Source organism: Python bivittatus, unplaced genomic scaffold (assembly GCF_059951505.1).
Source record: "Python bivittatus isolate LINGU-HERP-01145 unplaced genomic scaffold, Pbiv_v1 ctg000410_np1212, whole genome shotgun sequence".
NCBI lineage: Eukaryota > Metazoa > Chordata > Lepidosauria > Squamata > Pythonidae > Python > Python bivittatus.
The window spans coordinates 2,021,387-2,047,294 of NW_028277067.1; the positions used below are offsets into that span (position 1 = coordinate 2,021,387).

The 25,908-nt window shown below is 39.1% G+C and overlaps 1 protein-coding gene across 1 annotated transcript; it reads right to left on the reverse strand.

The window, feature by feature from the left end:
* Positions 1–3,752: 3,752 nt before the first annotated feature.
* GFAP (glial fibrillary acidic protein) lies at positions 3,753–25,616 on the reverse strand. Its single transcript, XM_007423451.2, has 9 exons — positions 25,087–25,616; positions 22,284–22,344; positions 17,638–17,733; positions 13,575–13,736; positions 12,714–12,839; positions 11,599–11,819; positions 9,574–9,617; positions 8,194–8,279; positions 3,753–3,794 (listed from the first exon to the last, which is right to left on the reverse strand). The coding sequence occupies exons 1-9, from the start codon at positions 25,587–25,589 to the stop codon at positions 3,753–3,755; spliced, it is 1,341 nt and encodes a 446-aa protein (XP_007423513.1). The 5' UTR covers positions 25,590–25,616.
* Between the last annotated feature and the right edge of the window lie 292 nt (positions 25,617–25,908).

The window sequence follows — 25,908 nt, forward strand, 5'->3', positions numbered from 1 at the left end:
AGGAGAAACAATGTTATAATGTAATGTTTAATTGTAAAAGAAAGAAGATAATAAACAAGAGTGCAATTTTAAATAATGCCATTGCTGCAGCTTCATTATACTTTTAGTTTCTGTTAAGCATTTACGTATAATCTCCTATAAAAACTATCATTGGAAGTTCATCTATTAATAGAAATATACAAGCAGGTTTGAGAGGCTAGCATACAAAGCAGAGCATCAAACTTACAGAGGAGTATTTTGGCACAGTGATTCCAAAAAGGAAAATATCTGAAATATTAATTGGTCATATAATTTAGTCATATCTATATGACCCACATTACTGGTGTTAGTACAGCTAGTTTTACTGGAAAATAGAAAGATAAGTTGCATGTAACTGCTTTGTGGTGGAAAACAATGAATTCCACCATGAGTTGCTCTCCTCTGTTGGAGGCACTGATCATTTCAGACTCCTACTTCTCCCTACTTCTACTTTTTAAAAGGAAAATCAAAGCTAACCCATTTCTTCCACAGTTACAGCTACTAATTTAAACATAGGACGCTGGAGGAAGGAAAGAGGCTGAGCTAAACATCATTCAGTTTTCTGCTCTAAAGAACCACTAAACACAACAACACAACAAATGTCATATAGTCCATGCATAGGTGCATGCAATGCAGGGAGTCAAAAGTGAAAAATGCAATTAGCAGCATTTGTATAAGTAACAATACTTATAAGTGACAATGTGCACACAGCCATATAACTTGTCATATAAGAAATGTATGTCTCCAAATTTATGCTTTCCATTAAGCAGGCTGACATCTTGAAATTATAATTGGACATGCGATTGATTTAACACGGGTGGAAAAATCCAGCCACTCTTGGAAAACCCTTCCCCTCAAATTCTGTTCCTCTTATTTAGTTGCTGAAGAAAAGAGAAATAAATGCCTCAGTGCTTCTTATAGGCATGCTGTGTGAAAGACTTGTTTGTTGCCATTCTTCTTTCCTTGTTAACACACCGTAAGAAACCCCCTAACTTCTGTTACCTGCTTACTTGTATCTTTTTCTGCTATGCAACTGAATTCTGCTACGCTTTAAGCTGAAGCTGTGGACTTCCCAAAATTGAAACCCTCCTACCCATACGTATTCACCAAGAGAATAAATATTTGATAAAGTATAACCATCTGAGCCTTCAGAATGAAGTGGACTGTCATTTAGGGCTAGGGTAGGCATTAGGCATACTTCCTAGGGAAGCTGGAAATTTGTCATTCAGTGACATCTGAAGTGCCATAGGTCGCCTAACCCTGATTTATAGCAATTGCTTCAATATTTGAAAGCAATCTTTTCAATTTTCTAATTTTTTTATTTCTTTTTGCTGGCTTGGTTAAACCATACGCCAAATTCCTTCAAGCATCTTTCCCCTAGATCTCTAATCTTACAGGCATCTTGTCACTGCCCTTCTTGAACACCTAACCTTTCCTCCTCTGTCTTCCTCTCTTCTGCCACTTTGCCTTTTGGTCTCATTCCCATCAGTCCTCTTTATCACCCACTGCACATCATCCACGAGATTAAAATTGCGTCCCCCTTTTTACTTGGATCATAACGCATACAATTTGATGAATATAAATTACAGTGTCATCAATTTGGAAGGTACTAAAAGCTATAGGAAATCAGTATTCTGTGAAGTTTTAATGCTGGATTATAAATGTGGAGATACAGTTTCAAATACTCAATTTGGTTAGTATCTTTCAGCCTAATCTACAGCACAGGATTGCTTGGATAAAAGAATGGGAAGAGTCATCTAAACATCGTAACTCCTTAAAAGAAAACTGGATATCAATTGGAGCTAGGGGGCAGGCAATTCCATCTTACATTTACTGCCAGCTGGCATCTGGATTTAAACCCATATCATCATTCACAGGAGAGATGCTTTTCAGTCATGTACCACAGGCACATCCCTCGTTTCACCCCTCCTGGAGATGAAAAAGCTTTGTTCTTTTAAAAATATTAAGGCAGAACTCCAAGGATCAGAGGAGCAAGGAACCAAGAACAAAGACTGAGAACAGAAATGGAACTCATTCCATTTCCCTAGCATTTCAGAATTAATTGAGTGGAGGGAAGTCCAGGAACAATTGAGACAGAGGGAAATAGTGATCTCTGAAATAATAGGTATTTATTATTTAGCCCTTAACTGCATGCCTCAGTGCTACCGGGCCAGAAGGTGGTGCTATAGAATTATTTCATTTTTTTCCTCATTTTTTTCTCTCTTATTTTGCCAGAAAGGCAACACAGGGTTGTGGAACCCTACCTCTCTCACATGCTGGGATTAGAGAGAGGATACCAGGTAAGGTGACCCCTTAGAACAGGGTTCCTCAACCTCAGCAACTTTAAGATGGGTGGACTTCAACTCCCAGAATTCCCCAGCCAGCCAAGGAAGGGGGCTGAGCTAAGACATGTAGACTCAGAGGGCTTCTGGGAGAAGGAGTTTGAGACCTCCAAATTTTCACTCTATAGGCTCAGTTATTTCCATACATAAATGACACATGTAACACATGTATTTAATCTGGAATACTTCTATCCATCACAACCAGTAAACTAGCACACAAGATGATAGAGAGAAGGCACAGGGGAACTGAAGGAATACAGATTTCAGCCACTAGCAAAGTTTTACTGGAATTCCTCTCAAACTACATGGCAGTCAAAGGTGAACAAAATTAACCAACTATGAGGGCAAAACTAGATACAAAATAAATGGATGTAAATAGCTAAAAACATTGTTAATTGCTTATTGATGTATGAGAATTAATTTTAAAAAGGAAGGGAGATTCCCTTGTAAGTTGCCTTGTGCTCTTGGAAGAAAGGCAAGATGTAATCTAACAAATAAATAAAATAAATCCTCTATTGTCGGAAGTAAGCAGGATTGGGACCACAAATGGATTATTTTTTAAAATAAAACCTGCCTCCTGCTCACCATGGTCCCCTCTTGAAGAGGTACAGGAAGCCCAGGTGGGAATCTCTGTTTATTTTCCCTAGGAAAGAAACTTTAACATCTACAACACAGCTAAAATTTCAGCATGGGTGATTTTCATTGTAAACTCATAGTAGAATATTTTGCAACTTAAATTTCAGTCTGTTATACATTTCTTAAAATCATGGATGTTTTGCCAGAAAATGGGAGTAAACCTAACACAAAAGCCAAGTTGCGAGTGTCTCAAGCATCAATTCCCTTTTCACAGTCAAGTAAGTCTATCTGAATTCCTTACTAAGAAATAATAGATCTAAGCTTTACAATCTATGACATATATTTTCATTAAAGAAGCTCACTTCTGAATTACAGCCCTTTTAGGTCAATGGTTCTATTTCTCACATATAAACACACCCAGCACCTTCCTGTAATCAGCAATAACATGGATCCTATTCATTCATTGGTTTTAATGAGAAGCATCAAGCTGTGGTTAAGCCAGCCCAGAATGATTATTTAGACAAAACATAGCCAGGTGTAAACACTGCGCTATTGGGGACACTTTAAAGGTCACTGCGACAGGAGCACTCAAGATGAAAGTAAACTCAAAAAGCCATTATAGTCAGCTGAAGCACCAGCTACCCAGTAATTTGGTTATTTTCTGGCATGGTAATTAAATTTGCATATTTTTTATCCTCAATGGTAGCTGCAGGTCCAGAACTGCTTCTGCACTGAGGCACTGAAGGTTGGAAGGACGCAAAGCTCTCTTAGCATTCTAAGCTACATTCTTCCATGTTCCGAGACATGGTTTTTACTTCATGCCAATTCCTTCTGTTCCTGGGTGGACTCCTTGATCACCTAGAGAGTGTGGAGAGAATGTGAAAGTTGCATCACTTGGTGTTTAACCTATAATTGCCATATTTCTGTTCATTTTGACCAGGCATATGCTTCATTTTACATTTTTTTAAAAATCAAAATACTTCTCTACCAACTCTATAAACAGAGTCTAAAATGTGATTGGTTTTCACCCAGTTTTTAACACAATACTAAGGCGAAAATAGAAATTAAGCAATTAATTTGGCTCTTGTTATTGCAATTAATACCTTCGTGTATTAATTTAGCTAATGGTTTGCAATATACAAACCTGTAGGAGCCGAAAAACGTAATAGCAGGGGACAGGTATCACATGCAAAAAGAAAATTTTAGCCAAGGAAGATTTAAACTAACTGTAGTCTACCTTATAAAACACAAGAGGGCACCTGAGATTTTACCCAACTCCACTCAGCAAAAAAGGCTAATAAGATGGGGGAATTCTCTCTTAGCCATTTACATTGTCATTTGGTTCCCTTTTATTTGTTTGGCCTTTTTTAAAGTAAATGTGAATCTTGGTAGTCAAGGTCTCCCCACCGTTTTCTTGATTAAGATTCTTCCCTCAGCTCTGGTTTTTTCCTGTTGGGTGAATGAGAAGTTTGTAAAGCACTTTCAATGGGGAATTTGGCCTTAGCTAAAAGAGCCAGTAAACCTCTTCTCATAAGCTTTAGGTTCAAATTTCTTCCTCTATACTTTTGTGTGCATTTTCAGAAAAGCCCTGGAAGATCCTGCTATTGATTTCAGAACAGCATCATAGGCTTTTCCACATGCAAGGGCTGCATTTAAGAAGACAGGCTGGTGCCACAGGACTTCCAGAAGACTGGAATCTCTGCACTTCAGCTCCTGCTCTATTGGAAACACTGCAAAGACTGATTTGCAATATTTCCTTGATCTGCTGGGTGGGCTGTTTCCTGGCTCCTCAGGTTTTGCCTCCCCAAGAAAGGTACAGTGATGTCTTGCTGCTAATGCCCCACCCCTGCTTTCTAGCTGTTCTGAGAGGCACCTTTGCCATGGCTTCCAATGATCTGTTTTAGTTTATTGGCAATTTTAAGGAGGGGAAGTGTTTCACCACACAGTGGTATAACAGTGCTGCTTATGGTTGGCAGGCAAAGCAAGTGCTGTGTGGAAGGGGGCATATCTAGTTTGGCCTAAGAGGTATTTCAGGCAAGGCAACTTCCTGAAAAAGTACTCAAATTGTAGAAAGTGATTGGCACATAGAAGTGGCATTCTAGCTGGTACAGTGTCGTGATTAGGCAGCCTTCACATGGGGCCTTTATGTCAGTTTATCACCTCCAGAATTATCCACTCTCACACAGTTGATTATGGTGAGAAACTAAGTCAATGTCTTGCTGCCTCAGCAAAGGCAGCCTTTTCACTCAGCATTACAGCTCTGTTGAGCTTAGGGGTGACCCATTCTCAACTGGCAGAGACTCATCTTATTCTGCTTCTCATCTTTTGTCCTCCACCACCAGAAGTTCAGCAGCTGTAGCACTGTTCTCAGCATGCTGAGGTGGATGGAAGTGAAGATTTCAAACTGCTCTTGAGGTACTGGGGAATGGAAATGACACAGTAGGTAGGACACTTGTGGAACAATGCTTCTAAGCTACAAAATAGGAAGTGTTTCTTTGGAGTGAACCACCAGATTCAGATGAAGTTGATTTATAAGGTGTTTGAAAGATTGTAATATACATGAAACTCATTGTGCACTCCTAAAGATGATTATGACGATGATGATTCTAGTAGAATAGTTTCTGCATGCTGATTCAAAATGATCAGACTCAGGAGGTAAGGCAGAAGAGTTTATTCATACTGTGCCATCTGCTGCTCATCATATAAATCAAGGATCAATTATTCTTTCCCAAGTGGCTAAGCACCTCTCTATGGTGAAAAAACTCACTTTGATAACATTACAGAATTCAGATTTCCAGAGAAAGAAATGGTGGACTGAAGACAGCTCTGCAAAAAGCGGAGCTGATGACTATGGCAAAGAACGAAAACCAGTGAGTAGCCTGGCTCTGAATCTCTCCGAATGGAGAGGACAGGAGATCACCCACATGCTCCAGACAGTTGCTCATTGCAAGGAGACAGCAAGAGAGCAGTCTTTGGTGGGTTTTGAGCACTAGGAGATGAGGGAATAGCCATTTTGCTCAAATTGCAGTCAGTACCTTTAAAAGGGCCCTAGGTTTGCATACTTCCTTTTCTAATCACATTCAGAAATTGCTTATTAACGACTTTTCAGCTGTTAGAAACCTTTGGATTGACAAGTCTGAAAACACTGGGTGAGTCTACCTTCGATCCTTAATGAAAGAAAATTTTAACTACAAGCTTAAGAACTTTTAAAAAATTGAAAAAACAGCAAAAAGCTAATTAAGACTTTGATTTTAGAAAGTGATAAATGGATTAAAGGTCCAGATAAATTTGAAATCAGATTTTGCAATTAATTATAAAGAATCCTTCCCATGGGAAAGTTGACTTGCATAATTTTTTTTCTATGACATAAAAAGATAAACAGTTTTAAAAAATTGGACACTAGAGGGAACTAAAGATTTTAATTAAAGGAGAAGAATACAGAAACCTGATTAACAGCTACAGAATGACACAAAATATTATAACATTGGAAATACTGAAGGATATTTTTGAAAAATGGAATCAGAAGTTAATATCAACAATGTCAATAGCAATGTTTGCTTCTTTGGATGGATTGTGTCCAAAAGATGTTTTGGAAGAAATGGCAGAAGAGGAACAAGTTTTATCTAACAAGACAGAGACTGAGTTGGCACTGAAAGCGGATCTACAAATGACAGGCTACAAGAATGAGATGGAAAAAGATATTTCATTGGGCATACAAAAGGAATCGGTTGATGCTTTAAAAATCAAAAGGGAATTACAAATAATAAACCAAGAGAGTGACCTAGATAATTCTTTTATATTGGATTTACAAAAGAGGTTTGTTAAAGCTTGGATGAATCTTGTGATAAGGGGTAAAAAAGAAATGAAAAGAAATCAAGTTCTACAACATTACTTGAATGGACTAAAGATTAAGATTGTTAGAAGTAAAAGGAAGGAATATAAAGCTGGTTTATGTGATCAAGGTTAAGATATGTTGTTATTTCTGGCAACCCTTAACGGACTTTTGCTGACATCAGGACTGAGATGATGATGCTTTGTGAATTTGTTTATAGATAAGACATGAGATGTGGGATGAAGAGATCATTGGCTGTAAATTAAGAGGAGGTGAAAAGTTACCAAAATTGTTTATACTTGTTGTGATGAAGTTTCTCTTGCTTGCTTGCTTGCTTTTTCTTTCTTTTCTCTACTTTTTCCCTCTTTTCCTTTGCCCTTTTTACTCTTTCTTTCTTTCTTTCTTTCTTTCTTTCTTTCTTTCTTTCTTTCTTTCTTTCTTTCTTTCTTTCTTTTAGTTTGTATTAGTTTTTACTATTGCAAATATAATCTTTAATAAAATTTCCCCATTTCTTCTAATTCCACTCTCCATACCCATCACCTGTATTTCCATACATTAGTTCTAGAGGAAATAAAATTTATTTTTATTGTGCCCAGTCGTACTTGTAAGGTAGGAATCTTAATGATATTTTCTTTGTAGTAAACTGGAGATACAGTAAGAAAGCAACAGTATGAAAACCAGAAAGAATACTGTTACATATTTTTTAAAAAAGGAATCCCAGTACAGAAGGACATGGGAACTGGCTAAAAGAATTATATTTTAACTCTAGAGAGTAAGACCTATAGCTGATTTGCAGAAATGTACAATGTTGTGTTGTTTGTTATCATTTCAAAAGGGGGGGGGATTCCTTTTTGTTGTTGGTTTTTTGACAACGGGACAAAGAATAAGATGTTTGACCACTATAGTCAGAGATTTCAAAGTTGTTCTGTTTACGACATAATTTCCACACCTTTCCCCCTCTTTTCTTAATACAATACTATGCTTATCAGTTTTGAGCTGTATTGATCCTTTAATGCTGGCTATTTAAAGATGTAATCTAACAAGTTAGAATGATAAACATTAATTTGACTAAGATATACTGGCAATTTACAAAGAAGCTTGAACGCTAAAAGGGACAGAGTCATTTACCTCCTGATGGCAGAACAAGATGAAAGAAAGAAACATTGCAGAGTAATAATCTGAATCACTTTGCATGAGATGGGCGGCTATATACATAGGATAAATAAATCTGAAAATTAAGAAGAATTTCTTGGCTATCAGAGCTGAAAGGGAATAAAAATAGAGAGATTCTGAGCAGACACGCTCATGGATGCTTCAGATGTTTGAAAACAAAAGGTCCAACTAGATTTTTCATTACACTTTTTATCAGATGAACTCTATGATCAAAAATAGAAGGCTTTGGGTGCATGGGTAACTATTGCCTACCTCTCCATCTCTAGTTTCCAGTGTTCTGACCACAATGCTCCTCTTCAGGCGAGCCTCAGAAACTGACTTTGTGTCAAGGCTGGTTTCTGGTAAAGAGGGAAAGAACAGCCGGGTCATTGACACTGAGCAAAACTTTGACTTGGGAGCCCCTGGTGATCTGCAGTGAGCTCTGAGATGTGAGACCATAGGAAAAGTCATGACAAGGACTTTCTTGGGGGGGGGGGGGGGTGGAAAAAACACTCTGATGGAAAACTCAATGTCTTTCACTCTCTAATGCTGCTTCATTGAACACCTAGCATGAAAACATGGAAGAAACTTTGCTAGAGAGTGCTGAAAGTAGACTAAACGTAACTAATGTTGCTGGACATAACTAATCCATAATAACATCTTTGGTGTTAGAAGACAGAAAAAAATGATTTAAGGGCATAAGATAGACTTTTGACTTTTTAGTTTGGAGTGTTTTAAACAGCCTCTCCTAAAGTAGGCAACCACAAAAATGTTGTAACTTAGAAAGAAGAAGCATAAAAACATATACAAGAACAGAGAACTGGTATAGCATCTAACAGGGCGATGCTTCTGTGCTTCATGGGGTTGATTATCAAGGGTTCATAGATGGAGAATTTTTAAATGGGTTGGAAGTTGGAAGCAGAGATTTCTCAAGTGCAGTCCACTTTGTTCTAAGCTGGCTGAATGTCAGGACCTACAGTGTTTCTACACTGGATTGCAACAAAAGGTCTTGAGATGATCCAGTATTCCAATATCACTGAACACATCCTTGAAAAGGAGATAAAAGAGATGCCCATATAAGAGTTTATAACTTCTCCTACAGATGCGGGAGCAAGGGAAAAGACACTCTGGATTCAGTTATTGGCCTGTGAAAGAGTTTCAATAAGCAAGGAATATTTTTTTCTTTATTTCCAATAAAATTTTCAATGTTTGTGAAAGCTCTTCAGAATTTTTGGACTTAAGGCAGGAAATAAATATATAGAAAATAAACAAGTTTATAAACACGTTTGTATGTTTCTTTTGGTACTTCTTGTACTTACTGCATTATTTTTAATGTTTTGAGAGATTTACTTTGCTTACTGAGAGGATTACAAATAATAATAAACATAATAATATACATTTTTAAAGTATCCATCATTCTGGCTGCTGCTTATATATTTCCTTCTGAGGCTGAAACCTATTCAATTATTTTATTTCTACAAAGAGGCAGTTTGCCATAATTCCCTGTTCCAAAGAAAACCAGCTGTGCGGAAGCCATCTTTCTACAGCCCACTGGTCAGAAGATAGGGAAGCAAAGCATTAAAAAAAAAATAGTACTGATTCATGCAGGAGGGACCACGTGTGCTGATCAGCAAGGCAGAATGAATATCTCACCTCGGATCTGAAGGTTGGAGAAAGTCTGTACTGGGATAGTAATCCTGCAGAAGTAAGCAAGGAACAATGTGGGTTTGGGAATTATGTACTAATCTTTTCATTTCTCCCTCCTTCCCCAATCTCTGTCCATCAATTAATTACAGATTCTGTTTTAGATAAGGTATAAGATCAAAGAAGCACTAGTGAAAGAAACAAGAATCTGACAAAGTTGTTGCTCAAACTGAAGTGAAATAGTAAAAACAACAATTTTTCAGAGCCAAGGATAACAGTCAGGAGCTTTCCACATGCATATTACAGTATTCCTGAACTAAATGGAGAGTTTTAGCATGGTGAATTCATAATTTTGAACCTATATGGTAGCTCAACGGGACAAGGGCATGTTTTGTTTCAAACCTGATTATATTCAATCACTTTTAAAAATATTGAACTGCAGTGTCTGACTAGCAACAAGTTAACCTGGAGGCATATGTTTTATCTCATGATATTCCATGATCATCTGTCCCAGCTTTGGAGGGAGACCTGATCTCCACATAAATAGAATGAACCAGAAGAACACTGAAGTGAGAGAATAGACTATAATTTTATACTGCAGATGGGGATTAGTATCTATTTATCTGACTATCCATTCATCCATCCATTGATCCACCTACCCACCTGCAAGCAGAAAACAGATTGAAGTTGTTGATAGGTTCAACTTAGGATGGAATCAATAACAGGCAGGGAAAGTGACAATACCCATATACTGGGCAGTCGATTGGCAGGTTGGTTACAAGTTGGTAGTGCAATACTTCTCCAAGTGTGTAGGGCTATGCTGCTTACATCTACTGAGTAGGATCCCTGTAGTCCTTCTATGATCCATTAGGACTTAGCCTTTGGCTTGGCTAAAGGCTTCCTGAGGCTATCTGGTCCTCCAAGGCCTGATGCAGGTTTTATCATGGGTACAGTGACCGCATTTTCTTGGAAAAAATAAAGGACAAGCCTGAAAAGGGGGCAAATCTGAAAAAGGTTCATAAGGATTAAAAAAAAATGTTTATGTTTATATCTTTGCTTTACAAAGGGAAATTCAAGAGCAAAACTAAGAAAATAAATAAATAAATAAATAAATAAATAAATAAATAAATAAATGTAAAGAACAGCTTTCTGAAATAGAGGACTGTTCCTTATAATAAAGGATGTATGGTCACTGTAAACATGTTCTTCTTCCTACTGTGATCCACTGCCTTCCACCTGCCTCTCCCAGAAAACTACCACAGGGTGGACAATAACTGGCAACCAGACCTCTTTGGTGGGCCACCAGCACTGGGCCTCTTTAGTGGGTCTTAGCCAGTGTACCACTTAACTGCCTCAGGGCTTCTTCATAAGAATACTCCCTAGGCCTGTCTGCTTTCCCCACCCTGTGGAACCTCTTTCTGGCTTTGACATTGCCTTTCTGTCATAGTTTCAGCTGCTGCAATTTCAGGCAAGCTCAGCCAGATGGCTGTTTTCCTCTGGCTCTTCAGTTTTTCAGCCTGCTAGCTCTAAGGAAAAATCCAGCTCTTTCCAGGCTCTGATGGCTTTTCACTCCCTTCAGCCAGCTTCAGGAGCATGAAAAATCTTTCCTCAATCTCTTGACTGGGCTGTAAATTCTTTCTTTTAGCTCGCTAAAGCCATGATCTGCTGGGGCTGTTTAAAAAGAATGGAGGAAGGAGAGGCGGCAGAGCCTTCCTTTGCATGTTGTACAGGCCCATCCTTCTCTAGAAGCTCAGCCGGCTCCTTCTTGCACCAGTTTCTTCCTTGAGGGAATCGCAGGACCTTAACATAGGAGAACATTTAAAATATGATCCCAGTGTGATATGGTCCAATTTATTCTGTTACTTCAGGACATTAATGCCTCACTCCGCTGTATATCTAGATCAAAGCTGATTTACAGATGAGGTCTGCAGTTTTCTGATAGGGCAAGGCTGACCACTGAGAGCATTCTCAGCATTTTCACTGGGAAAGTTATTGTGCAGAAGTGTCAGTACAAGAAACGGATCTGTATCTTACCTGCCCTCCTCTCCCTCCAGGAGTTTGCGGTAAGTAGCAATCTCAATATCTAATGCCAGTTTGACATTGAGGAGATCTTGGTATTCCTGGAGGTGACGAGCCATTTCCTCTTTTAAGCTCCGACTATCTTCCTCCAGCCGAATCACTGTGTCATGATAGTTGGTAGTCTCAAGAGCATAGCGGTCTTCCATCTCTCTCAGTTGTCTCTCCAAAGATTCATTCTGCAAGGAAGAAAATAAAAGGGTTCTTGATGAGGTGACAAGGCAGTGATCAACCCTACTGTAATCAGCACAGGGAAAGAATCACCCGCTGGCTGCAGCTCGCAGGGAGCCCTAAGTGACATAGCAAGAAAGATCAATGTTGACCACACTATGGTCCCTGAATGTGGCCCATATTTATTTACCAGCTACATTTGTAAACTGCCTGTCTGCCAAAGTGGCTAGGATAGTTTATAGTTTAAAATAATGGCTTATGGTCTAAAAGCAATGCTTCTCAATCTTGGCAACTTTACGACGTGTGGACCAACTCCCAGAATTCCCCAGCCAGCATGACCACTGCTGAGAATTCTGGGAGTTGAAGTCCATGCATCTTACAGTTGCTAAGGTTGAGAAACACTGGTCTAGAAAACATAACGGAAAAAGGAATAGAGAAAGAAAAGAAATAAGCAATTTTAAATCTTTAGATTTTTGTCTAATGAGGGTCCATAACGTGTTGGGTATATCTGTATAGTTATTAAAATATTAAAATACAAAGAATATAGAAAAGGGCAGATATTGGAATACAAAGAAAGTAAAAGCTACATAACGTTTATTGGGAGGGAAGGAATCAATAGCAGTTGGTTGGTCTCAGCTCAGCTGATGGAAGGGCTTTTGTGGTTCCATCTCACCCTCTGGTGCAGCCACATAGAGTGGCCACTGATGGAGACAGTTTGGAGGGAGGGGGCAAATAGTGGAGAGATTCTCTTTGCTTTATCTCATCTTCCGATGTAGCTGAGGAGAAAGTTATTAATTTCCCTCACTCTGCTACCCACAGGAACTATGAGCTGGGACTAGCCAACCTCCTGCTAGCCAGGTGTTTTCGACATTTTGGTCTTTCCCAGCATCAGCTCCACCTACCGATCCTTTAAGGGATTCCAGATCACAAGTGAGGGCCTGCAGTTGCCGGCGGTACTCGTTGGCTTCCTGCTTGGCTAGACGCAGTGCCTCAATGTTCCGTGCCGCGGCATCACTCAGATCTGCAAACTATCAGATACAAATAAGTTGTTTTCAAAAGTTGCAGCCAGGAGTTTAAACAACATTATCCAGCCTTTCCAATCCTTCATCACCTCAGTTCCTGAAGCTGAGCGGTCAACTATGCCTGGATCTCTGCCTTTAAGAGAGTCTTTGGCTTCCATACCAATGGAAGCACCAAACCTGAATTCAAATGGGTAGCACCTCAGAGGAGAGGACAATCAGAGGCTTGCAATTTCCATAGCAGGTAATGCAGAATGTAATGTATTCTCCTGCTCTATGCTGACTGGGCCTCAAATGGTACTTTAAAAAAAAATCAACGTTTAAAATAATAATGATGGCAATGACAACAACAGATATAGTTGGAGGAGAGCAAAAGAAACTTTGATTTTAGCCACATATCCCTGTCCTTATTCTTACGATCAAAGTAAATATGATTCATCTTCCCTTCAAAGGAGTTTCACTCATGCAGGAAAGAAGAAGGGTGAAATATAACCTGCCTAGAGCTTGCTAAGTAGGCAGCACACAATTTTTGGTAAATAAAATTAATAGCCTGAATTTCTAACACTGAATTGAAAGTTGTTGTTGCCCATGCTACTCCAGTCAACGTCCTGCATCTTGATTAGTCTGGCCACCTTCTTCAGCATCAGAAATGCTAGCCAGAAGATATTGGAAAGGAAGCCCTTAGTTATGCTGCATTCCCTTTGATAGTCCTTCTTGCTTCTGTCCATAGTATTGGGGCTATACCTTTGACTTGTACCATTCCTCAGTCTCATGCATATTGTTTGCGGCCATGGACTCATACTGGATGCGGATCTCACGCAGGGCAGATGTCAGATCAGGCTTGGTCATGTCCATCTCGACGTGAACCTGCTGCTGCTGCAAATATTCCCGCAGCTCCCGCAGTTCCTGAGAAAGTGATGGAAAGGTTTTTAAGCCAGAAACATCAGTCTTGGGGCGGGGCCAAGTTTCCCTGAAATGGAATGAAATGAATGCAGACATACAAATTCCACAAGAGGTATGGAGAGGATAACATGGTTCTTGCATATGCCCTTTATTTGGTACACAAGAATGGTTGCATAATGCAATGCTTTCGTGTGTAACAAACCCTCTACAAACTCAGAAAACATAGAACATTTCCAGCAATGGTGCCTGATTTTCTAGCATCCTCTCTCACCCCTCCCCCAAATATCAAGTGGTTCAATTCAGAACAGCTTTACGTTACCACTTTGCAATTGTTTGTATGAAATTGGTCTCTCAGAGAGAGTTATGTGGTGACCTCTGGTTGTTCCTTCCAAAGCACTGAAAATTCAGGCAGATCTATGACCTTGGGGATTCATCCTTGACTAATGTGATTCCTGGTTGCCAGCTTTTAACAGCAATGCTGTCTTTTTTCTTTCTAACTAACTACCCAGCCATTTTTATTTCAAACAACAACGAAAGAAAGGTCCCCCTAATGGACTGAAGGCAAGAGTTCACTGCCTGTGCGGTTTTCAAAGGGAAATCTTTAAAAGGTTTCCACTATGAAACCTTGGGCAGAATTTACAGGGGAACCCTTCCAGGTATGGAGTGCCATGTCAGCCATAGTTTCCCCAAATTCACTTCCTGTTCCATTGTGTGCATGTTTGCTTATTTACTACAGTATATTGATATCCCACATTGCTCTGGATGCTCAAAGTGTTATATGTGGTGTGTGTGGTGGTCTCCCCTACTTTGATCCTCACAACAGTTCTGTTGAGGTAGGCTGAATGGACAGATAATGTCCAAAGTTTCTTGGGTCACCTGCCTTAATCACTACACTACACTACACAAGGATGACATACCACCTCACAAATGCAGAGGAACGATCAGTTGCTAGAAAACTCATAAGTTTGTGTGACCAACAATATTGTAGTTGCATGTGTGTGTGTGTGTGTGTGTGTGTTGATTTAGTCCTAATTTTTGTCAGCAAAAGTACATAGATCAGAACTCTCCTCCCTGTGAAAGAAAAGAAGTAACATTTTGCTTGACTCTAATTTTCTTGGGGATATCAAATGGAGCATTTCTTCCCTCTCTGCTTCCACCCTCTCCTTTGCAAGTTATTCACTTTGTAGTAGATTTTATAAGAATTTGTATCCCTAAAACCAATCCTAATCTGTCCAGTAAAGTTTTACTACTTCTTTAGGTATTATTTCAATTGGGATTGTAGAATGCATATTGATTTTATAGCATCCTTGTAATTTTTACTTTTGTTTTAACTGATAATTTTAATTGTGGTTGGACCATGCTCTGGAGTGTTGGCATTATAATTATTGTTATTGTTAGTTTGAATCCTTTCTAGACATTTTCACAATCCCTATAAAAATGGCCTGGCTTGATTTTGCCTGCTTACATAAGCAGCCTGTAACAAGCAACTTTCTATCCTAACTTGGAAATGTGATTGCTTGAAAGAACCATCATAAAACCAGTCAGAGGAAAAATAGGTTTTGGAGGGAAGTAACATTAGGAGGATGGGTTGGGACACACCTTGTATATTCCATAAGTGAGAGTATACTCCTATAGACTCAGCCCCATGCTCCATTCAAACTGGAGCTTTGGACTAAGAATTAGAGGTAAGTCTCTTAACATTCACCACCACATCTGAGAGCTACAGAGTGCAGCGCTTCCTGTTCTGAGAGACGAAATGATTTTTGAGTTCAGAATCTTCATAAACGCTTGTGGCTTAAAGGCTACCAATTAGCCACAGCTCATAAGCAAGCAGAGAAACATGAATTGGCAGTTGCTTGTAGGCTAAGTTTGGCCAAAGGCTAAACAAAGTTTAAAAAAAAAAAGAGTGAGTAATGTTTCTCTTGAGTTGGTCTTGACTCCTGATGACTACATAGAGACATCCATAGAGTTCTCTTGGCAACAGTACAGAAAGGGTTGTTGTTGTTTTTCAATTTCACAATATAACCTTCAGGCTGGGGCTTTCCTGGAGCCCTTCCTTCCAAGAACTAATCAGGTTCTACCCCACTTAGCATTCTTAAGATCAGCTCAAGCTGTCTTTTTGAGCTGGGCTACCATTTATTTATTGCTACCTATACTTCCTTTGGTGTTTATAAATACACCCAGCCACACGTTTTTGCATATTTTGCATATTCTGAACCACAACTTTAGAAAAGAAATTATTTGACCATCAGACCATTTGAACTACAGCTGAAATCAAGCTTCACTGGCTTGGTTTTTGAATACCTACCTTTTCTTTTTTCCTTTCCTCATCCATGCTAATACTATATTTATTAATATAGGGCAGGCATAGTTTTGCTTCCAGAACCCTGGAGACAATTGGGACTACAAAATTAGCATCTCTAGTTCCAGGTTCCAGGGGATGGGCTTTTTATGTGAATATTTATAAGTCAGCTTTAAACATGCACCCATATTTAAATACTGTTGTGGCAGGAGAGGACAACCTATACCTTGTGAGCACATATAGTCTTGGGGCTGTTTTTGTCTCCTACAGGACATCAGATAACACCACTGAAGTTGGAGGAGGAGGAGAGGAAGTTCTCGGCCCTACCCCTCCTTCCATTATGTCACCATGTCACCACCATGTTTTCTGTAGATCTTGGATATCTAAATAAATAAATAAAAGTACAGTCCATGTGTGAAAAAAAATAAGCCCACCTCTGTATTATGGGACTGGTGACTGGATTAAATCAGAGGTGTATAATCTGAGACCCTGGGGCTGTATGCAACCCTCCAAAGTCTTGGTTTTTAACTTATTCCCATATTATGAAGTATATGACTGGAGGATAATATTTTTTCTTGGCTCCATGTAATATTTTTGGGTGTCTGCCCATCACACACTGCACAACATCAACATGTGGAGCTTATCCCATAAAAAATTATGCACCTCAAGACTAAATAATCTCCTCAGGACTGTTCTGGCCCAGGGATGTTGAGTATAAAGGACTCTGGATTAAAGGGAGCAAGATATTTTGCACAAAATCCCTTGGAAAATGCCTGTAAATTAACTGAAGGTGATCAAATGCTCTTGACCAGAAAGATAAGAAGACAGCTTACTTGGATTGTTCCTTCTTCCTCCCAAATGCACAAATTTAGATGTCTTTGTAAAAATAGCACAATATAATCAATTTTCAGTTTTCAGCCATACTGGAACTATGGAAGACTATCTATTGGAAGGTAAACTGTGAACTTTACTGATTTCCATATAAATATAGCATTCCAGTGATCCCATTCTAAAAGAAGTTAAACCTAGATAACATTGCATTCTGGAATTCTTGTTGGCAGAGAATTGGAGTGGAAGATAACACTGAGTATGGTAGTGCAACAAAAGTAAATAAGAATTTAAGAACTGTTTGCACAAAGTACAGTATAATAATCAGTCAATGAGTCTGATGACAAACAGGTTAGCTTTCCAAACAATGTATCATTATATTTCGTATGGCAGTATCTCCCAATCTCTTCCCCTCCTGATGTGTGAGATTACAGGTTCCATAGTTTCCACCAAATGTGGCTCTTGGGTGTGCTGGTTGGACTTACACATCTTCAGGACACCTGGTTATGGGAAGCTGTTGTCCAGTTTTCCTATAATTGAAAACTGATCTGGTTCATACATTTGTGGATTAATGCCTAGTAAGCAGGGTTCAAACGCATACTAAGACAAAACCAAACAATGATGGCATCATGCAACGTGTAAACCCAGCCTGATTGTAGACATTAAAGAAAAACAAGCACTGTCTAGCAAGGTGACTAATCTGTGCCTTTGATTTCCCATCCATACCCAGTTTTAAAAAATGGGGTGTTAGTGGTAGACTCTGTTGAATTGTACCTCATCATGGATTTTCTTTAGGAAAATAATCTCCTCCTGCAATGATTCAATTTTGCGTTCCAGATCAATCCGGACTAAAGCAGCATCATCAACATCCTGTGGGGATAGAGAAACTCAATATGAGAAGGAAAATCAGCCCCACGCAACTTATTTGAGGGTTAAGAATGACCTGTAGCTAAGAATGGAGCCTATTGTAGCAAAATTTGAGTTAAATACACAATGATTTGAGTTAAATACACAATGGTTCAAATTAATTACACAATACTACTTATACAGTATTATACAATAGTACTGTTCTGGCTTACATACAAATTCAACTTAAGGACAGAACTTGGGAATGGAACTCATTCTTAAACTGGGGACTACCTGTACCACAATAATACAGGTAGACTTTGTTTAGCAACTGACTTGTTTAGCGACCATTCACAATTAGGACAGTGATGAAAAAGTAACTTTGCAACCAGTCCTTGCATTTATGACCGTTGCAGGTCTGTAAAGCAAAGGAAAGCTGAAGTAAGATTGTAAGCACAGTTGTGGTTTCACCTAGTGACCACTTCGCTTAACGACTGAGTTGCTAGTCCCAATTGTGGTCACTAAACGAGGATTATCTGTATATGCTACTTAGAGAAGAAAAGCCAAGCCTTGGCACTGGGCCTATCCTAGACCCTGTTTTAATTTGTCCAATGATGATGAGATGTAATGAGTGGATCAAGAGACAGACCCAATACTGCCATTTTTGCCCATTGTTCAATAGGACCTTTCCAAAGTCCATTACAGCAACAGTACAGATCAAACCTCTTTAAAAAAAAAAAAAAAAAGAGTAGCATTATTTAAAATAGCAGAATACAAACAGCACAGGAACAGTTACAACAGCAGGCATTGAGAAAACAATGTTTGAATGCAGTTATACCCATCCCCCCATCTGTATCTCCTGGATAATTTTATTAATAAGAGTTTATATCTTTTTGAATCCTTTTATTGATAAAGCCACATCTTATTAAACTAGAGAAGCTTAGACGGCACCAGAGGTATTTGTGGATTGATTCCCTATCGAGGAAATGACACTTTTCATACTCAATTCAGAGAAGATATGTTTATGATGAGAATGTTCATGTGAAATATGCCATTATTTCTCTTGGGAACTCTAATGTGTACAACAAAGCTCTCTCCAGAAAGGAATTTTGTTCCATCTGATCTCCCTTGGGGGGGGGGGGGGCAACACTGCTACTGCGCATGGTCCATTCATAAGAATTCTATTTTACGTATAGGTTATTTTTTTCTTGATTGTAAAACTAGCTAGTAATAAAACATACTCTCCTATTCTCGCACCATCCACTGATTCTCAGTGGGAATTGGAACTGATTAATTAAGAGTAATTAGGAAACGCTCTAGCAAGTGAATAAGAAGAAATTCGTTAGCTACTTAAAAAGAAAGGAACAAAATAGTATGCTATAGTTTTGTTTTCAAACAAAACTCTGCACAAAATTGATCTGGAAAAAAATAGGAAGATAATATAGAATTGCAATACCATCATCTAGATCTGAGGTCTGCATCTGCTGTGGCCTTATTTGTTAACACCTTGAATATACGTGACCCGTAAGATCTCCAAATTAAAATGTTAAATATGACAGAAAGAAGAAAAAAAGACTGCATCATGGCACCACATTTTTATCAGTGTTACTATGTAGTTATCATATATGTTGATTTGTAGCTGCTTGATTTCTTAGACTTGACACCAGGCCTGGCAATAAATCATGACACTTCAGATGCCTATCCCCATATTCTGGAGCCTGCTTTCAGCAGATATGACACAGCTGGGTATGTTACTTTATTGCATGAAACTTTTTATTGCACAAAAGACCTGTCTGCTGCAGAACATTAAAATCAAGTTCTGTTTCTTCTCCATGGCTTAATGTTCAGGACTTTTCTTCCTGCCTTTTCAAGTCTATGGACTTCTGGCCATTCTTTTTCCAGCCTTGACATTTGGAGACACTTCCCATAATGGTTTTGTTTGGCCTGAGAATTGCTTGATATCTTGGAAATTATGGTAGTCTTTTATTGATGCAGCTTAAAATCTTATTTCGCATTTTTGCAGTCATATCACACTACTGCTTCACATTCAGTTTGTAGTCAACTACTATTCTAAAATCTTTTGGCATGTACCCATACCAAGACAGGTACCCTAAATCAGCGCATTTGATTTTGTTTCCTAAGTGAAAACTTTGCATTTGTTTCAGTTAAATTTCATTCTGTTACGTTCAGCCCATTGCTCTAACCTTGAATTTTTTGAATTTTTGAATTTTACTTCTGTCTTCTAGGGATTGTTAATTTTGTGTCATGTGCAAATCTGATGAGTAGTTTTTCCACCTTCATCTAAGACTTTAATGAAACTACTGAATAGTAGAGAACCTAAAAAAGAAAGCCAGTTTGGTGTAGAGGTTAAGGCGCCAGGTTAGAAACCAGGAGACGGTGAGTTCTAGTCCTGCCTTAGGCACGAAGCCAGCTGGGTGACCTTGGGCCAGTCACTCTCTCTCAGCCCTAGAAAGGAGACAATGGCAAACCACTTCTGAAATCTTGCCAAGAAAACTGCAGAGATTTGTCCAGGCAGTCAAGAGGTGTCAAGACTGACTTGAGGGCACCAAAAAATTTAACAGAACCCAGTAGATTAGTTTGTTCTTTTTTCTTGTCAAGTCCATGTTGATTTTTGGTAATTACACTATTTTCAAGATGCTTTCAAAATGATTTTGTTGTAATCTGCTCAAGAATCTTCCCAGGTACAGTATCAGTGCCAGACTGATTGGTCTAAAGTTTGCTGGATTTTCCTTTTTCCCCTTTTGAAGATAATGACATAATTTGCTGTCTCCAGTTATCTGACATTTCACCTATTCTTTATAATTTCTCAAAGATTAAAAAAAAAAGTATTCAGCCAGACTGTCAGTGAATTGTTTCTTCCGTACCTAGGTGCAATTCATCTAGCCCCAGAGATTTAAGCTCATTCGAAGTAAATAAGTATCTCTTGATTATGTTTTTATCAGTTTCAAGGTTTGGTCCTGTCCCTTCAATTTGTTCTTCACAATTTCCTGATAGAACACACACTTATTTTTGTTGGAGAGGATTGAAACAAAATAGGAGATGAATAGCTCTATCTTTTTTTTGTTGTTGTTAGCATTTTGTCTTCTTCATTGAGCAACTGGTATAGTGATGCTTTTCTTTCCCTTTTTATTTTGAACATGTTTAAAGAAGCCCTTTTTGCTATTGTTAGCATCCATCACTAACCAAATCTCATTCTGAGTTTTTGCTTTCATAATACTGATTCCAGTCTACTTATCTACAATTCTAAACTACTTATCTCTGCTATTCTTTTGTGATGTGGCCCTTTTTCTGTTACCTGTACGCATCCTTTTTTGTTTCCAGATTTTCATTAAGGATTTTGTTTGGCTACATTAGCATCTTCTGTTGTCCTTGTTTTTTTTCCTCTTAACTGGAATTGTTTGAAAATGTGCTTTTAGTATCTCCTTCTTTAGGAGCTCTCAGCTATCTCATTCTCTTTTTTTCATTAGCTTCTCCTGCCATGTGATTCTCCTTATAACTGATCTTAATTTATTATACTCTGATTCTATAGAACTCTATTACTACCGTACTTGGACATGTTCCTCCCAAATCTCCTACTGCTTCTACTTCTTCAGCTTCAGAGCTATCACATAGAGCAAGGTATCATACACGGTGGGTGTCCTGCCTCTGTTCTTCTAGAATTCAAATCTAACCTAATCAACTAGTTTAAATTGGTTAAGTATATATGGACATGTGCAGTTCAGAAAGTGAATGATAAAAGTTGTAAATATGCATTTGTTTCTATCTGGTCTGAGAACAAGTAGTATTCAAGGTGTTATAAAGACCCTCTTTATGACTCTCCATATAACATGAATAACCATATTAATCATATGTGATTTTAACTATGTAAATATAATTCTAAAATATACATGTCATTTCAATTAATTTCTAATTTTTAGTGCTAGATCCATCCATTACATTTTGGAGCACACCTCTTAATATGTAGTTCAAGTGTTGCTCTTTGCTCAGAAAAAGGGACACACCCCTGATTGATATTATCTGTTAAAACAGAGTGAATAAAGTTTGTCAATTCCAGAATAAACCGCTGGCATAGAAATATAGCAGCTATCTGAATACGACAGAGGACAGTGAATGCTAGATATTGGCCCTTTGAATATTTGTTTCTTTGTTGATATAAAGTCTTATTGAAATTCCTAGTTTCATCAGAAAAAAATTAACACACTCAGTGGGCTGCTTCAATTATCTGGCAAGTAGCCCAATTTCAGCACTTGAATAATTTCCCGTGCACAAAGTGAAACTGAGGTGTCCACAGGGGTGTCAAGATGGTGGTCACAACCATGTGATTGAAGCCTTACCCTTTTTTATATGGGTCACAGTGCACATAAAAAAGGGCAGGACTTTGATCCCATGGTTGCAACCACAATCTTGACTTTTTTGACCCCCCTCCCAGCAAATACCCCTGAAGTGAAACAATGTCCAAAGAATTGCCATCCCAAACCAGGCACCAATTGTGGGGACTTCTTCTATTTCCTTTCCATTGTTCCAAGACAGGATTTGTCATTTTGCCACCTTACCTGTCTGTAGGAAGACAAATTGCTTTCAGCTTCAAGGCGCAGATTAATCTCATCCTGTAATCTTAAATGAGAGTGAGAGAGAGAAGGGTGGAAAAGTAAGGCAGGTTTATTGAATGATCAGTACTCTTCCACCAGAGGCTATAATCAAGGACAAACATCAAGTTCAAAGCCTCCATGGAACACTCAAACCTTTGCAAATCCTCTGCAGTTCATACACACTCATTCTCCAAACTTCTACATGCAATAAAAGGTTTCAAATAATAATAATTATAGTAACCTTATTTTTTTATGAATACATTGAAGGCCCAACAGGATTCATAAGGAGGGAAGGCTTAATCACCTTTTCCCCCTCAATCAGCCATTGGGAGGAAGGAAGGAAACTTGGAGACAATTGTGTGTTTGTGTGCCTGTGCACGGGTGTGTGGGCCGGGGAATCTGACAAATATAGTGAGAAGTGATTAACAGTTCCCACCTTTCATTCTCTCACTGTCAGGACTTTTAATTAATTTTAACACTTGGCTCTGTGGGGAGGCACTTCCAGGGGGGAAATAATATGAAATGTTTTTATTTTTACAACATTTTTCCAGACCTAGGTAGTCCCTCATCTTGGCTTGTTCCATAATCCAACTGGTCAGCAGGATCACCCATATGTACAGTTAGTCAGAGCTAACTGAGCAGCCTCAGCCCCCACATAATATTGGAGATTAAAGGTGCTGTAGGAGCATATGTATTTCTTGATCTAACTGCAAGCCTTCAGCCTAAGTCCAAAGACCACCTGTAACCGGTATCCAGATTGTAACTCCTGTAAAAGCAATGTGTCCTAACAGCCTACAGAATGGGAAGGCCAAAGAAAAGGGGAGGCGGGGAAGAGAGAAAAGGGTCTTGCAAAAATAGGAAGAGAAGGGAGCAGCCTTACCCATCACAATAGGGACGGGGAGCCATGGCAATTTTTTTTTTTTAAAAAAAGGTCTCCCTATTTGAGGGACAGTTCTGGGATTGCTCTTAGACTGCTATAGTTCTCCTCCTGCTGGTCTGGACTCAGATGGGACTGGACCTTCTTTGTGATGATGCTGTATAGGTGAGATGGTCAACTGGAGCCCTTTTGGGAATCTCCTCTGTCTCAAACTTTTGAAAACTGGAAACACAGTTTACTGCCATTTGGAGGCACAAAATATATACAAACTATAATGTAACCGTAAAATAAGGAAACTTCCCCCCAAATTCTGGGAATATGTTTTCCTTGCTCCCTTCCATGTTTGCCATGGTCCCATCCATTTTGTATCATTGTCTCTCCCATTGTAGGCTTTCCTCTTCTAAGAACAGGTCAATGCAGCCCAGCACCTAAAAACTGTCTGCCATATTCTATGGCCAAGACTCTCCTTTGAGTACGGCAGGCCAAAGGTATTTTGCTACCTGGGCCAAAGGAAAAGTTTTAGACCCTCCCCTGCTCTACATGCAACGTACAGAAGCAGATCGAACTTACCAGTTAAATCTAATTTCAGTACGGTGATGACTGGACAAGCCTTCCCTTGTAGTTGATTAAAGGTTACACAGCAGAGTAGCTGAGAATATTCATGAATGATGGAAATCTTTTGCCATCTCAGCAACTGGCAGCTGAGGCAAATGCTTCCTTCTGTCTAATAATAGGGCCGGCACTCTCTTGATCTTGAGAATTATGTGGTTTGCTCATACGGCAAGACCTATAATGCTCTTGTTTTAAAGACAGCTTGAGTTTCAGAGAGGACAGCAGGCCCGTTGAATTGAAGATGGAACCACAGAACTGGGTACTGCCTACAGTACCTCCAAAAGTTGACAATGAATTGTACTTTTAAATGTGACCAGAGGAGAAATTTATTAAATATTTGGAACAAATACAAATTAACTAAATGTAATGAGTTACATTTAAATTAAAGCAAATGTAATTTCTGTCCTGGCTCTGCTCAGTTGAGCAAGCTATAATATGGTACAGTATAATTTGTAAATTATGTATATATACAGTATGTGTTTCCTGTGTTTTCTACCTAGTTGAAAGCTCCCAGGAATAAATGAACAATGAACAATTATAATTCAGAAATAAGAAAAGCAGGTGATTAAAAGTTACCCATACAATGGATCTGCTGCTTTCAAGCTTTTTACCTTCAGGAAAGTCTTTACATTAACTCATGCTCAATTTATATGGTATTCTAGCCAGAAATTCAGACTTTACTAACAGATTGTATTACTGGGGAAAATGTTCCCCCAAAACCTCTGCTGCTGCCTTGTATTGCAAGAGAAGATCAGCAATGATGAGCAAGCTGCCACTAAGAGAAGTCTGCTGTTATTAATTTTCTTGCTGAAGAACTAATAGATTTCTGAAGAATCACGCTTTGTGAAACTCTATGCTCTACAGAATATCTTTCCTCAATGTGGAATTCCTAGGATATGCTGAAACTGCATTTCTCAGAATTCCAGGCCACCAAGCTAACTGGAATTTTAGGAGTTGCAGTCTTAACAACTAACTGGAGGGTACTAGTTTGGAGAAAGCTGCCCTACCCAATTCCTCAGCCAAACAGCATGTGGCAAGGTGATGCAAATATGCCCCTCTGTAAAATTATTTAACTAATCTGAACAATTGAAAAATCTATTTCAAATTCAGAAGAGGTAGATCTTGACTAAATTATCTCCAATGAGCACTTTGGAAATCCTACATCACTTTAAATCTTAGAGTTCCTCAGCTTCCACGTATACTTCCATGTTCCAATTCTCTGGCCATTTTTAGAAACTCCTCCCCTGCCCCCCATGAAAATTGGAAAGGCTTTCTTACTTTTGCCGGAGATTGTTGAGATCCTCCAGCAAGTTGTCTTTCTCGATCTCCAACCGGGCTTTAGAGTTGGAGAGCTGGTCTACTTGGTGACGTAGCTCCCTCATCTCTTCCTGGTAAATGTCGGCCAACTTATTGGGCTCCTTGTCTCGGATTTGATTGAGTTCAGCCACAAGAACTTTGTTCTGTTGCTCCAGGAAGCGAACTTTTTCAATGTAGCTGGCAAAACGATCGTTCAGCTCCATCATTTCCACCTTTTCATTAGTGCGGGTCTCTTTGAATTCACTGTTGAGGGCATCCGCCAAAGAAAAATCCACCTTGTCAGAGGAGAACTTGGGGCCAGAATGGAAACTGAGCCTGGATGTCTTCAGCTTAGTGACAGAGAATTGGGTGGTGGGAGATGGAGAAAAGTATCTGCGGCCCGGCGAGAACCTCAGGGCATGGTGGACAGAGGTGGTTTGTGAGCCGAAGCGTCTTCCGTAGGATGAGAGTCTGTGTCCTTCCATGATCAAAATGTTTTTCCAGGCTCTGCAAACTCAGGCTTTTCTGTATGTGTGCTGTGCTGGGTTTTATGCAGAAGGATTAACCATCCCTGCCTGAGCATATGCCCGTGAAGGGCTGGAAGAGGGGGAGGAATGGGTTGCCTGCCAGGCTCCAACATATTTCATATTTACCATGCCAAGTGCCCTGTGCCCTGGCAAAGCAAGAAAAAGAAAGACATTAGGCAGGAGGCTTTGAGCATTCTTGATCAAAAAGAGAGAGAAAGCACTTGGATGATTTTGCCCACCTATGATGGCCACCATCTCCCTGCAACTCACATGTTAA

Coding starts and splice junctions, on each gene's coding strand:
- GFAP (XM_007423451.2), bottom strand. CDS start 25,589: ATGGAAGGACACAGACTCTCATCCTACGGAAGACGCTTCGGCTCACAA. Junction 13,737..17,637: donor TAAAGAAAATCCATGATGAG/GTACAATTCAAC, acceptor TCACTTTCTCAG/GAACTGCGGGAGCTGCGGGA. Junction 8,280..9,573: donor CTCCAACCTTCAGATCCGAG/GTGAGATATTCA, acceptor CCTCTTTACCAG/AAACCAGCCTTGACACAAAG.